Below are 15,876 nucleotides of genomic sequence, written 5' to 3'. Positions count from 1 at the left end.
TTGTGTTTTTTTTGGACAACAATGTTTTGTGTTTAAGTAAAAATAAGAATTTTATTTCATCAAATTTCAAGTAAAATGTCTATGGTTTTATATCAGGATATCTACTAATACTGTTTTTTTAATAGAACGCATATACAGTAAAAACCTGTTAAAAACATTACACAAAATATTGATCTTAATTTGATATGACTAAATAGATAGATTAAGAAAATTAAACTATGAATTTTTTTTTTACCAAATGCAAAATTATATTTAATTTAAGACAATATAATATAATAAACTATAAATTTAGTTAAACGAATATTTTAAATATATGTCGCAAAATGTAGTACTTATGCGAAATATTTTAGTTAAATATTTTTTAATACAAACAAGTCATACTCTTAGCTAAAATAAATTAACTTACTATTTTATATATTTTAGTTACTATAATTGTAGAAAATATTACGTGCATCCATTATATAAAATTTAATTTATTTTAAATATGTGTGAACAAATGAAAAAATATAAACTAACAAACAAATCCATGTAATCTAAATATAACTAATTAATTAAATGATTAATAAAATTTTATGCATTTATTTAAATTTCACTCTTTTTATAGCTAATTTTTATGTATTTATTTAAATTTCACTCTTTTTACAATTAACTCAAAAATAAGTGATATAGATAGTCAATTAAAATTGGTTTATCTTATTATTTGATGATGTATCTTATTATTTGATGATGTAAAAATGGAGGTCGTTGTTGGTTTACTTTGAATAAGTACAAACGACACATCAAATAAATAAGTAAATGTTAAAATGTCAATTAATTTGACACATAAAATAGAAAATTAATGTTAATCAACAATGGTCTGACTTTCTATACAGAACATCAACGCATGTCATTTTAAAGAATTATATCAAATACGATTCAATTATTTGTTTCAACAACAAAAGACATTTTTTATTTTGAACACCATTAACATCATACAAAGCTTCATAGAGAAGAACAAAAAAAAAAGTTATCACACATGAAGTCAACGCTCAACTTTGTATCCTACCAATCTTTTTAAAACCGGACCGACCCGATGGTTGAATCTGGTTCGACAATGAACAAGTTACATAGCCGTGTTGGATCTAATAATTGTTCGACCATGAATCGGTCATGTAGCCGGATTGGATCTCAGAGTTATTAAACTGATAAAACCATTAAAACTATCAAAATCTATAAATCATCCATATAAACATAAAACTAATTTATATTTATAATGTTTTATGTTTTATGTTTTAAATTTATTTATATTTTAATTATGTATCATATTTACTTACATTACTTTTAAATATATACATTAAAAATATATTAAATCAGATTATTGAACCATGTTTGATCCGATCGGACCATATTAAACCGCCATCCAAAAATTATCCGGTTCAGCTTCGGTCCGATTTTAAAAACACCGCATCTTACGACAAATAAAGCTTTCCACAACAAACAACATTTCAACAACAAAACATAGCATATACCCCTGTTATACTATTGCAAAGGCTAAACATTATGTACTGACTAGAACTCATTTTATAATATGTAATACTGCAACAATAATTTAAATTTTAAACTTTCACGTGGCAATAATCCGCGCGTAGCGCGGACAGCGATCTAGTATACATAAATGGTCAAAAGTAAATGTCTAAAATAGCTAAAATATATTCAAAACACCAAAATGCTTGAAATATCTATTGATTTTCTATCCAAATATTCAAATCAAACCAATTTATATGTTAATTTTAGGTATTCTGACATATATTATAAAAATTTATATGTAATATATTATTTTGTTTTATAGATTTTGAGAAATTTTAAGCATATAATGAATATTAAAATTTAAAAAATAATTTAAATGGGTTATCCGAACCCGAACCGAACCCGCAAAGATCCGAACCGAATCCGAACCAAAATTTAGAAATATCCGAATGAGGCTGAAATATTTAAACCCGAAAATCCGAAACCTGATTAGATCCGAACCGAACCCGAATGGGTACCCGAACGCCCACTCCTACATAATAGTAACTCCAAGCTTTTTTTTCCTGTGAAGAAGTTGGGCTCTCCGGGACAGATTTTGTATTTTTCAGGTCATCTGGTGCAAATTGGCTTTTCTCACAGAAGCACTTCGTTTCTCTTGACTTGTGCATCATGATCTTTCCATGTTTTCTCAGTTGCTGGAGTAGGTGAAGATGATCAATGATTCCAAAGGGGAGACAAGTGTGTTTCAATGATCTTTCTCCACACATCATAATTCATTTTGTCAAGGTTGAGCACGATGGGAATGTATGCTCGGATTTGACTGATGCCCGAATGGTTTGTCAGCAGAATTAGCAGAGGATGTGGGGGTGGCCATGGCAATAAATCGCAAGTGGGAGAAGAAGAGATGAGAAAGAAAGAGATGGAGAGAAGAGAAAGATCGCAGAGAAGAATTGATTAAGAGAGCCAGTATCTTTCTAGACTTCGATACCATGAAAGCGTATATGGCTTGGTGATATCTATCGTTTCTTAGGTATACAAGAATATGCGGAGACTATTCTGATTTGATATTATCGTATCCTAACTAACATTTATTTGGTCACACAGACATCGCCAGTCTTGGATGACTTAATAAGTGTGCTAAGATTAGTTTTATGAGAATTGTGTAGACTATGATTTCACCATTACTTTCTTACTTCCAAAATCAGAAAAAAAATTGTCTTCCTGTTTTTTTAAAAAAATAAAAAGAGTTTGAAATACGTACCACCAAAAACAAACAAAAAAAAAATTTGCAACTGAATTTCCTCCCAAACACAACACTCACTGTTAACAAAGTCTCTGGAGTCTGATCAAATTAAATCATATAGTGAGGACATTCAAACAATGTTTTGTAAGAACACCCTTATCAAAAATGAATGGCACTTCCACAACAACGGAGAACAAACCTCTACAACAAAATCATTATCAATCAACAATCATAAAAATTAACATGTTAGAAAAAAAAAAATTAGCATGACATACCAGTTATCACACAAGGATCAAGGATGACAACCGGGGCTTCTAGCTCTGGTGGTAAAAGGCTCACGGCTGTGAGTTCCGCCACCTGGGTTCGAAATCCGGCCACTGAGGAATTCACATGCGGAACCCCAGCGCCCGAAACCGAAGACCGTTCGCGGTGAGCCACATGGTGACGCTCTGGTAGCGTCATTGCTCGCTTCGGTCTCTAGTCTGGACCACCACGGTGCAGCCAGGACACTCGATTATCAAAAAAAAAAAAAAAAAAAGATGAAGGATGACATCACGTGCAGACATTATTAATAAATGGCAGTGGCAGGGGATGTCAAATAGAAGACGGGGATTGTATTTGTGGCATGAAAGTTCACACCAATCAAGTAAACTGATGTTTAATACTAATTGAGGCCCAATACTTTTAACCGACAGTAAACTGCAGCGTTTTAAAGGAAAGAAAAGCCGAACCCTGCGAGATCTCTCACTTTCCACAGCCGCCGCAAAGACAGGAGTCGCGAAGGAGAGGAACGATATGCTGCTTCGTGCTATCGTACGCTTCTCCTCTAAGGCTCTAAACTTAACATTCATCGTTGAAGAATGTACACAAAATAAACGCATGTTTTAATTTCATGATTCAGATTTATACGGCAAGGACGGCTACATCTTCTTTATATCGATGCAGTAGCTTAAGAACATTTTGTGGAGCTGTTGAAAACAACAACAACAACAAAAGTAACAAAGAAGCTAGTGAGCTGGAATCTGCGGTTTTGAATGCGAATAAAGCTATATTTGATGCGGAACAACGTGTCTATGATCAGTTGATCACGGGAGGGTTATCAGAGACCTGAGTGTAAGAGTGACAAACCTGAGTCTAAGCAAGTCTCGTCTTGATGAAGCCATAGGGTCCAATGACATTAAACAAATCCTGTCTGCGATTCAAAACATGGAGCAGCATCTTGCCACTGAATATGTATCATCAAGAAGAAAGGACTGTTCTTTCCCAACTGAATTGACCTCTTTGCTTCTAAGTTCTACATAGATTTGGTGGTAAAGCCTCTGTTTGGGTGGGACGTTATCTCAGGGTTTATCAGATGAAGACGCTCAAGTATCAAGTTAACCCACACGACGTCTCTGACCAGGCTGCAAATCTTACTTTAGCAAGGGCTATTGTTTCAGCTCTCGTTTTAAGTTTGGTTATCTATCTTTAGTCAAAACTAATTAGCATTGCAAATTTTGTAAAGAACCAAGGATGTTAGGTGCTTTCAATTAAGGTTTGCGATTAAACTCTTCTGTCATCTTCTTTGATATGCACAACAAATACATGAGACTGAGTGTTGTGAATAAATAATCCAATCTCGGAGCTAATCACATAGTCAAAATCACATTAAATACTATTTCAGTGTTTTTTTAGCACTAAAAAAAGTTCATCTCCAACTACAACTTCAAACTTCACACTAAAAATTATTTTATAATATTATATGTATTTATTTTTTTTAATTTAACATTTTTAATTATATATTTTATTAATAAAATAAGTGAATAGTATTTTAGTATAATGAATAGTATCACACTAAACTTTTGTGAAAGTATTACACTAAAATGATGTGATTTTTAGTGTTGGGTTAGAGAAGGTGTTTGTGTAAAAATACACTAAAATAGTGTTTTGTACTTAGGTTGGAGATGGCTTTAAGAACTAGCACAAATCATCCTTATGATGTGTTTGTTACTTGGTTTGTCCAAGATTAATAATTAGTCTTTTTTTTGTCTGACGATCAAGAATAGTTTGTTACTCCCCCTGTTTCATATGTTTTGTATTGATGCACATATATTTAAAAATCTATTTTTTTTTGCTCAAAATTTACATTAAAATATAATTTAAATATACTTTCTTTAATTATAAATGTAAAAAAAATATAATTTAAATATACTTTCTTTAATTATAAATGTAAAAACTAAAAAAAAGTAATTAGTTATACAGTTTTTGATAAACTAGGTAGACGATACGCCTGCTTGTGCTGGCTTAAACATGATCCATAGATTTGATGTTTACATTTCTGTATGAGTTATGACTATTAGTTGTATTCTCTTATATAAAAACTATCATTTTCGGCAACAGTATGAAGACATACATATGTTAACTTATTGTTTACTTGTATGTAATATATCATTCTGAATTTTATATGTAGTATAGGTGGATGGCCCGCACGCTTGTACGGGCATAAATATCATTCTTGTATTTGATTCTTACATTAACATTTTAATGCTCTTAATGTAGATATTATAAGTATTTAAAGGTTGATATGAAATACAGGAATGGTATACTCTTATTCAAAAAGACATGTTCAAATTGTATTTTTAAAACCTTCTTGGGGAGTTAAGCCATACTCTTCTTGAAAAGGACGTATCATTTTCAAGTCGATCTTCTCAGCCATTTGAACCTGTTTTTTCATTTGCATGTTCATCAGACAATATCGATTTACTTGGTGATATACTTAATAAAGGACAAAACTATTACTTTTAAAGGTTGATATGAAAGACAAAAGAATGGTATAATAACTACAAAACAACCCACAAAATGAATAAACAAAACTCTTTTTAACATTGATGTTGAATAAGAACATTATCTAAAGACAATACATTTAGTTTGACACTGTCAAAGAAGGTGAAACTATCATTTAGTTTAATTTAAGTATGAGTTATAAACCTTTTTCCACTGATATATTTTCTTGTGACTGCAAAAACAGTGAAATATATATCAGAGAACATTTAAAATATTTACAAATTAACATAAAGAGGAGTGTAAATATTTAACCTTCCATGTATTAAATTCTCTTGATAGTAGTAGATATGATAAACAACATAATAAATGGTATGTAATCATCATGTTCTTCATCTACATTTTAGCAGCGAGGCATAAATCTTCAATCTCCACCCAAGTTCTTTCGATTAGAAAAGGTTCATACCGACAAATAATTTTTTTTCTAACTCTTGCTTGAATTTTAAGACCCTTATAATAATTCCAATCAATTACATACACATAGAAAAAATATAAGTTATAGAGTAGTTAAGGATTAATTATACTTTCTCCTCAATCAACACCAAACTAAGTGTTTTACCTTGGTGAGTGATATGTTCTTTACATATACTTTTAATCCTTCACACGAACAATCCAATCTGTTTCTCTACATAAGTTGTCGATACACATTTAATGATATTTTTAAATCTACTTAATTTGTCGTTTCTACAGTGTTTATATAAGATTTCTGTGAGAATCTGATTTATAAATTAGGTTAAGAATAATATATGGTGTATCAATTTAATTATTTGTTTGATACGATAGTATCATTGACGTATATTCTCCTTTGATATAATGACTACAGAAAATACCTTTCTATCTGTAACTCTATATTTTGGATACAAACTATAATAATATGACACAAATTTTATATGAATATATACTTTGGCAGACTATTTATGACGGTTGGAAATGTTTAGATTTCAATTTACATATGTTAGATTGTAAAATCCCTCTTAACAAACTTTAAAAAAAATTAGATTTTAATTTAATCTATATTAGAGGTTTAAAATGGAGCCTTACTGCGACAAACTAAAGTTTGAAACATTATTAGAAACAGAGTAATCATAACCTAAAAATTAAATCCATATTGGATCAAATTCGACTTTAGCACATTGTCCTTCGTATGTGGACATGACATTTCCTAAACATTGCCAAATCATCAAATCTTTTAGCCCATTGGTCAATGTTGTTCACATGCCAGAAATGCAAACCTAAAAGGATACTATTTAAAAAGTGGTTTGTATAGAAGTCATCACCACAGCCATTCTAAGGAAAATGGTGACATGGCATAGTAAAGATAATGACATGTATACTATATAATTATGACATAGCTTAACATAAATATGACAAAATTTAGTTATAGAAATTCAAATATAAACCAATACGTATATAGTAACTACCATAATTAAAAAGTTAAGCAGAATAGTTTAAATTTTAGATAAAATTTATTATAAACTACAAATTAAAAAACTAATAAAAAATTAAAATATTTATTTATTTTATTATTTATATATTTTGGATGTTTCTAATAAGAAATCATACATATACGGTAAAACTGTAACAAAATATTTCATTCTTTTAATTATTTTTTCATAATTAAAATTTTCTATAAACTTTCTATGTTTTTTATTTTTAAAATATAATATATAAATGATACTATAATTATCATATGTAAATAAAAGTGCTTTGTATTAAAGTATTTTTAATATTTTTAAATATTCAAATACTTTTTTTTGTAAAATAATATGTACTTCATACTTCCAAAAGTTATCTATTTTTACAAAAGTTTAATGATGCTTTTAGGAAATTGTGTCATTACCATATACTTTATAATAACATTATCAAATTATTATAAATATTTATATTTTGACAAGAGTTTTAGACATTTTAATAAATTTTAAATTATCATATCAAAATAAACAAATTATATAAATATTTATACTTTTTATTAGATAGTTAAATATATAAAAAAATATTAAGTATATTACTCAGTGTAATGATAAGCCTAATAAAATTTGTAAATTAAACGTATTTAAAGTTTTGTTGCGATAAAATAATTTAATTGAGTGATTACTATTCCATTCATTAAGTTTAATAAATATATTTTGTAAGTTAAATCTTTTAACTAAAAGCAACTATATATTTTACTAATTTTTTATGTTTTAAAAAATAAAATAGTATATAAACTATTATTTTGGATAATTGCAATTTTTTTATTAAACTAAACTAATTTAGATACTATCAACTTAGAAATTTAACTAAATAAACACTACAAATGATTACTTGATACTTTTTAAAAAGTAATGAACTTAAAACTAAATGTAATAAAATGTTTTTATTTAAATATTGTTTAAAAATATTATTCATTCGTTGGCAATGGAAACCATCTACTATACTTATTAATTAACATGTAAGTTTTTTATAATGGACACTAAGGGATGGTTTACGCTTCGCGTAGAAAATTGTATATTTTGTTTGATATCTATTTGCATTTGAAATGATTTGGTTATATATCATATATGAATCATATTTTCAAAGTGGAGGCTCTTTGACGGAGGTATGGAAGCGACCCTTTCTTCTTCGTGGAGCTGAGGCGTGGTCTTGAGTAAAAAAAGTGGTATGTTGCTCCAAGGCGTCACTGTGGCTGTGTGTGTCAATGGTCTGGGCATCTTTCAACTACGCTAGAAGACAATGTGGTGGCGTCACAAGACTGTTGATGATGGTTTATATGGAGGCTAGAGAAGCTGCTTGTTTCTAGTCTGGATGATGGACATTCAAAGATCGCATGCGTAACAGTTTCTTTTGGTTCTCTACATTTTGGACAATAATTATTGCGTTACAGGTTTAGGCGGACCAGATTCCTTACGACCACCACATGTCATGTTATTAGTTGCCAAATAAGATGACATATCTTCTGAGGTGCTTTTATTTTTCAAGCGAAGACTTTAAGTTTGGTTATACTCGACTCCAGAACCTCTTTTTCTTCATCACTTTGCAGTATATTTCGAGGCACCCAATATTCAGATTTAACTGTGTATTGACCGTTCTTAAAATCATTTTATTTTTATGTTAATTATGTTTTCCCATTAATTTTGTTCTTTGTTTTGATTATGTATAAATTCTTTGTTGTGGTTGTCCTTAGTATTATATATTGATAAACTCTGGAAAGCATGCAATTCCAGAGTAGATGAGATTTACAATGATTTCAACACCAAATTCGACTCAGTGGACACTCATGTGAAGGAGTTGGAGATTTAAAATGCCCAAAATAATGAAGCCATTAAACGTTAAGAAATACATCATCCTGGAAAGACAGAGGTAAGCATTAGAGCTCAATGTAACGTTGTCACAACTACGAGGGACAGAAACTGAAAAAGTCATTAGTTTAAAGGAGGATGTCGAGGAAAGAGCATAGCACATCGAGAAGCATGCATCTCAATCTTCTTATGTGCCTAACGTGCCATATGTTGAGCCACAACATTTGAGAGAGCCTATAAGTTAGAAGACTTTGGATGTCTTACATAAGAATGATTAATATTTCTCTTAATATATCATTCGAAGACGCTTGTGATAACTACCATTTGGGCCAGTAATTCAATAACACCAGATAAACCATGAGGGAGATTGTGGCACTGTTTGTTAAGGCTAGGAATGCATGTTCATCGATGAGAAAATTACCCAAGATAGACGATCATGGGAAGTTTGTTGTTCCATGTTTGATATCAGGGGTTGAGTACATTGCTTCTCTCATGATAATGGGTCCACGATTAGTCTCATATCTAAGTACATTGATGAGATATTGGGTCTTGTTACATGAGTTCATAAGCTGACTATGCAGTTTGTAGACTTTTCCACCAAGTCTTTATTAATTTTCTTGATGTGAAAGTTGTAAATTGTGTTGATCTAATTGATTTTTAGGTGGTGGATATGGGCAATGGTTTTAATACACCTTTGATTTTGGGGAGGGCGTTTCTGGCCAGAGTAGTTGTAGTATTTGATTTGCCTAAGAACAAGATATTGTTTGCAAACAACGATGAAAATGTCTACTACAAAGTTGGGCCTATAGACAAAAAAAAATATGCATCTATCCTCTTGTGTTAGTGTGATTAATGGATATATACAAGAATATGTTTCTCAGGGAAGTTTAAGTGATAGCATAATTTGTGTTAGTGTTTTTTTTTCTTTTCCACATTTTTTAATGAATCAAATTCTGGCTGCACACAATCGATCCTCCTGCTTCTTCAATGAACTTAAAATTCCTTTTTGTGGGATTAATTTCTTTGCTACCCCTTATTACCTTGAGATGATTTCCTATAGAGGATTCAATGAAGCTTTCCTTCAGTGGTCAGCTAGAAAGTTTTTTGGGCTTCTCCAAAGGTGGAAATATATTGTCTATGATTTCGCTGAAGACACTGATTTTTGTATAAGGAACTTGCAGTGATGTTCCGATGTGGCCCGATAGCTGTGATGATGTAGATTGTGGATCCATTGGTCCACTGCCTATACACGTATGTATCGTGTAGAAACATATGACTTTTTTTGGTAAATTTTAATCAAAGATGTAAATGATGGAATGGTCCCTATAACATCACTTATAATCCCTGTTTTGTAAGTTTCCTATTAATGAAAGAGCTAAGAATGCAATAATTTTCGAGCAGAGGATCCATAGACTCTACCTTTGACTTCTCTTAGGGAAAACCATTGTTTTGTCGTTTTTCCAAAGGCATATCCATCTAATTATGAGGCGGGTTTGGTCCATGACCTTTCTTTAACAATATTATAATATATTTAGAAACGTAATTGATAATTTATTGATATTGAATAACTTCTGGTCTTTCTAAAAGATACATCTTTGACCGACATTTTTTGGTAACTTGTTAAAATTATTAGTCAGAACTCGTATCCGAATATATTTTGATGTACTATTTCAATATTGTTTTACCTATAAATACTGATACATATCAAATTTGTGGAAATATTAAAAAAAAATTGTCTCAAAACAAAATTGTTCGAACAGAAATAAGTGAGAAATTGCTGATGGCGAGTGGTCAAATCATGCATGTGCAACCTGGATTTTTAGGTATAAGTGAGAAATTTTTGGATTTGTGTTTGGTTTTCGATTGATGAAATAGATTTATCCATAATTATATTTTTGCTGTTTGTGTAGCTACTGATGGAACCAATAACTATTTGTATAATCAATTATGGAAGTTATGTGCTGGTCCTCTGTTTCATCTTCCAAAAGTTGGAGAAAAAATAAATTATTTTCCTCAAGGGCATATAGAGCAGGCAATATTTTTTTTATTTTTTACAAACTTATTATATTCTTTCGCATATGTTTTGATTTGCAAAACTTACTCATAAATTTGATGGTATAACCAGCTAGTTACATCTATGAACGACGAACTTTGTCAACTAAAACCGATTTTTGATATTCCTTCAAAAATTTGCTGCAATGTTTTTAGTATCAAGCTGAAGGTATGTTTTATTGATTATTTATGTTTCTTATTTATAAGATGCACATAAGCTATACTGAATTAGTGATATTGATTTGGGTATATTTTATACATGGTCTTAGGTAGAGACAACAACAGATGAAATTTATGCAGAAATTTCTTTGTTGCCTGATACATCTGTGAGTGGCAAAATAATATTTTATTTATTTAATAACATAATTTCAGGTTTTCTTAATATCTATTTTAATATCTATTTTGAATTTTAATTTTTTTAGGAAGTTGAAATCCCAACTCCTAGACATGAAAACAACATACAAAACATTAACTATTTTACTAAGGTGTTAAGTGCTTCTGACACCAATAAAAAGGGTAGTTTTGTTTTGAATAAAAGACATGCCATTGAATGTCTTCCTCTGCTGGTATTAACACTGACTTATATTGACTCAAATTGCAAAATTTTATATAAAATTTTTCACCAAAAAGTTTTTTAGGATACATTTCAGCTAACACCAAGTCAAGAGGTAATTGCTAAAGATATTCATGGTCATGAATGGAGCTTTAAACACACTTTAAGAGGTAACAAATTTTTATTGATATCAAAATTGAGAATATTAATTACTAAACTTTATTTTCTCACAAACAATCAACTAGGTACGCCACAAAGACATCTTTTCACATCTGGTTGGAATGAGTTTGCAAAAGGAAAAGATTTGGTTGTTGGAGACTGTTTTGTATTTCTCCGGTATTTTTTTTTTCATTTTACATCTTATTTGTATTTTGTACTTTGGATTTTAACTATTTTTATCACAGAGGAGAGAATGGGGAATCACGAGTTGGAATCAGAAAATCAGCTCATCATCAACAACACAACATACCATCACCAGTAATTTCAAAACAGAGTATGCACCATGGTGTAGTTGCTACTGCATTGAATGCTATCGAAAGAAAATGTATGTTTGGTGTGTTCTATAAGCCAAGGTAAAGAAAACAAATTTCTTATTAAATTAAAAATTATGCAAATAGTTAGTTCAACAAATACACTTTTATTTATTATTGATGCGATGATATCAGGTCGAGCCAGTTCCTTGTCAACTTTGATAAATTTATAGATGGAGTGAATAGGAAATTTAGTGTAGGCTCCAGATTTTTGATGAAATTCGAAGGAAGAGATTTTAGTGAAATAAGGTAAATCTTGAACATTTATTTACTTTTTTGGAAATATGATTACTTACGCAAATGATTTTACTACACTAGATACTATGGAACAATAGTAGGAGTGAAAGATTTCTCCACTCATTGGAAGAATTCAGAATGGCGAAGTCTAGAGGTCAGATCAGTACTATTTCTACTTTAGTTATATTATTTTAGAATATTTTTTTATACAGTAATAAATAATATCCACTAACTTTATTGTATAGCTACAATGGGATGAAGCTGCAACAATTCCAAGACCTGATAAGGTATCTCCATGGGAGATCGAGCCTTTAACACATTCATCGAACATTCTCAAATCAGTTTTTCTAAAAAACAAACGTCAAAGTGAAATAAATGATTTTGGTAAGTAAACACTACTCAATAAGTTAAAACATCATTGTGAATTATTTATCATTTTGTTTCTTATTATATGTTCAAATATGTGGGTTCCTACATTGATCCAAGGACTAGAAATTGGACAGACGAGCATACAATCTTCAGTGAGCTACTCATTCCCTAGCATTTCCAAACCCAACTACAATGAGCAAATGGTTCAAGCAATGAAAGAAACGTCAACTACGACCGAGGCTGCTAGCTACAGACTGTTTGGAGTTGATCTAACAGTTCCTGCAAAAACAAAGGATCCCGTACAACCAACTCACTCATATAAAAAATCTAAGATTTCTAAAATCTTTGAAGAAGAAAAGGTTGACCACATCCAAACTAAAACTAAGGTATGAAATTGATCACCATCTTCTTATTTTGTACTTATTAGTCAAGTTAAAAACTATCTATTAGGTACAACTAAAACATGGGTTTTCATTAAAAAAAAGTATGTTGTTATTCTGATCTTAGATTTTTAATAAAAATTGCATATACTTAATAGATTTAGATGACTATAAAGTTCATCTGCTTTTGATATGGTTATTGATCAGGTTTGCATGGAAGGTGCCGTAGAAAGAACTATGGATTTAACTGTTTTTGATGGATACAATCAGTTGATCGATGAACTAGAAAGACTCTTTGATATCAAAGACAAGTTGCATATGCACAATCAATGGAAAATAGTTTTTATAAACGCTGATGGAGATATGATGCTTTTTGGCGATGATCCGTGGCCGTAAGTTTTTACTTTCTTTTTTCTTAATACTTGGAAAAATTAGTTAGTATTTTTTTATTTTTTGTAGCAAATTTTGCAGTACGGCGAAGGAAATATTCATATATTCAGAAAACGATGCCAAAATAGTGAATGCAGATAACAAATTCGCTGAAGGTGACCCAAGGTTGACAACAACAATCTTACCACCAGATGTCAACAATAATTAAAGAGGGTTTTGGTTTTAAAAATGTAAAACTTGCTTATTTTATAATTTATTCAAGATAAGACTTGGAAATGTGTGTGACTTATAACTTAAGAGTATATTATGGAGTGCTTTGGCATTTAATGATTGATGTTTTGTCTATTGATTGAAGTTTTAAATGAAACACATATCTTTCATTTTTTTTTCATTTCAAATATCTTTCTGGCATGTTTATTATCGTGGGTAGGGGAGTAAACCAACCCAAAACCAAATCATATCCAAATCGTTTTAAAGCTTATATGGGTAATGGATTAAAACAAGAGTGAATTAGGCCAAAATCCCACAAGAATTTACTAATTAGGAAAATGCCCAAAACATAAATCATGTGGGCTTTGTATTGTAAGTAGGATAGACGAAAAGAACAAACAGTCATGCTCTCCCTTACCGTTAAGAGTAGGTGTATTATAGGTTGGAAGCTAAAATGGTTTAAAAGATAACTGGGGGAGATGGTAATGATTAACTTAAGATATATCCCCTCCCCTTTACGTGTTGTTGGCTACTGAAAGGAAGCCAAATGACAGAGCTGTCTCATGCACTACGCAGATAACTCGAAAGTAATAAATTATGATTTAAAACCTGTTCTCAGAGCCGGGTTAGATGGGGGGGCGAGCGTTGCGACCGCCCCGGGCCCAATCCGTTGTCCCCCTATTTCTTAATAGATAAGGGCCCGATTTTTTTAAAGAATACATGTATTTTTACATTAAAAATAAGAAAAGGGGTCCAAAAATTTTTTTATATGAAAGTATTTTTTTTATTTCCATAAATTTATTTTTAAAAATACTTCTAGTATTTTGAAAAAAACATATATCTATCAGATTTTTTGTTTAAAAAATAATAATTTGGAAATTAAATTTTTTTTTGTTGCCCCAGGGCCCATGACACCATTGAACCGGTCCTGCATATTCTGTCCTCTGCATTAACTTTGTTAGATTATTTTTTCAATCCGTACATGCTCGTATTTATTTGGTCGTAGAAGTTAATGATGATGGGCACCTAAAATTTATTATGAACATGAAATCTCATGAGTAGTAGTTTAATGCAATAATCAATGTATAAAAGAATAATTGGCCAGCTAATACAGTGTTTCTCAAATAGTTGTACCACTCCTCCATCTCTGTGTATTGGTTGCAGACTTTTGTAGTTACAGAAGCTTACTTCATAATATTTTGGTAATGCAGCCAGTCGCCAAAATATTAGTTTGCTCCATTGAAACCTGATTGTCATTGTTGCCAATTATTTAAGTTAATATGTCTTTGTATATTGTTTGTAGCCGGCTAAGAATAATATTGGATGAGTATATTTAAAGTTGGCCATTGAGTGTCATTGTTAAAAGGAAGGTCATTAGAGAGAACGAGGATGCGTTATTACACATAGAGAAATCAGTACCAAAGTTTTATGCAAATGACCGACCCATGAGAGGATGGTCCTCCACAACAACTCAAAACAAAAAAAAAACAGAAAGATTAGGTCACTCAAATCAGAGGACTCCAAGGTTATCTTCATAGATCATGACTGACATTCTTTCCACCTCAACGTCAAGGACATCCGGAGTAATGCATTTGCAGACATCAGCACCCTCTACAACGTGAGCTTGAATTAGAAGCATAATGGTGATACGGTGATACCAGAATCAAACTGGCTGAGGTTCTGTGGAACAGTATGGGGTCTCTCAATGCTGAGTGTCTTCATACCTAGCAAATACAACGTGCATTCCAATGAGGACGTGTAATAGAAATATACATATGTACTGCTGCAGTGATCGACTATTCATACCTTGGCAGGTAAATGTGAAGACTTTTCGACAATTGCAGTGAACTCCCTGCTATCAAGAGATAGATCGCAAACATTTATAACACTGTAATCGTAACAGAAAAACGATAATAATTAAATTAGACAGCTAAACATATATGTGATCGGAAATTTTATAAAAGTAGCAGGATAATCAGAGAGACTTACGATGAGTGTTCGGGTAAAATGACCAGGTCTAGAATTTATTTCGCTGGACCTTGACAAGAATGAAAAAATTAGCAAACAATGGTTGCATTTTTAAAACAGAAATTTTCATGAATAGGTTGCATTTTTAAAATATTTTTTTTAAAACCTGCTATTTATGGATATTTTTTTATTTTTATAAAGAACTATTGTAGATTTGGAATTGTTACTTAGAAATAAGGATAACAATAATTTTTACAAAAAATGCTATTTTTGGAAAATTTTCATTTCTATAGAAAACTATTGTAGATTTGGGATTGTGAATTTGAAATTATGATAACAA

At 30.8% G+C, this 15,876-nt stretch overlaps 1 protein-coding gene and 1 long non-coding RNA gene across 2 annotated transcripts; one reads left to right on the top strand and one right to left on the bottom strand.

The window, feature by feature from the left end:
• The first annotated feature begins 10,627 nt into the window (after window positions 1-10,627).
• LOC106340796 (auxin response factor 20-like) lies at window positions 10,628-13,566 on the top strand. The gene is made up of 14 exons (XM_013779635.1): window positions 10,628-10,670; window positions 10,758-10,879; window positions 10,973-11,068; window positions 11,169-11,225; window positions 11,322-11,465; window positions 11,550-11,622; window positions 11,698-11,788; window positions 11,857-12,024; window positions 12,118-12,231; window positions 12,301-12,373; window positions 12,465-12,603; window positions 12,706-12,974; window positions 13,176-13,360; window positions 13,428-13,566. Exons 1-14 carry the CDS (start codon window positions 10,628-10,630, stop codon window positions 13,564-13,566), a joined length of 1,713 nt encoding a protein of 570 aa, XP_013635089.1.
• Window positions 13,567-14,929: 1,363 nt separating this feature from the next.
• On the bottom strand, window positions 14,930-15,603 carry LOC106340797. The gene is made up of 3 exons (XR_001269510.1): window positions 15,558-15,603; window positions 15,375-15,456; window positions 14,930-15,292 (listed from the first exon to the last, which is right to left on the bottom strand). It is a non-coding gene; the product is annotated as an uncharacterized LOC106340797 (long non-coding RNA).
• Between the last annotated feature and the right edge of the window lie 273 nt (window positions 15,604-15,876).

The sequence above is a fragment of the Brassica oleracea genome, chromosome C4 (genome assembly GCF_000695525.1).
Source record: "Brassica oleracea var. oleracea cultivar TO1000 chromosome C4, BOL, whole genome shotgun sequence".
Lineage (NCBI taxonomy): Eukaryota > Viridiplantae > Streptophyta > Magnoliopsida > Brassicales > Brassicaceae > Brassica > Brassica oleracea.
The sequence above is the reverse complement of the archived record's forward strand: the minus strand, read 5'-3'. Positions and strand labels throughout refer to the sequence as shown.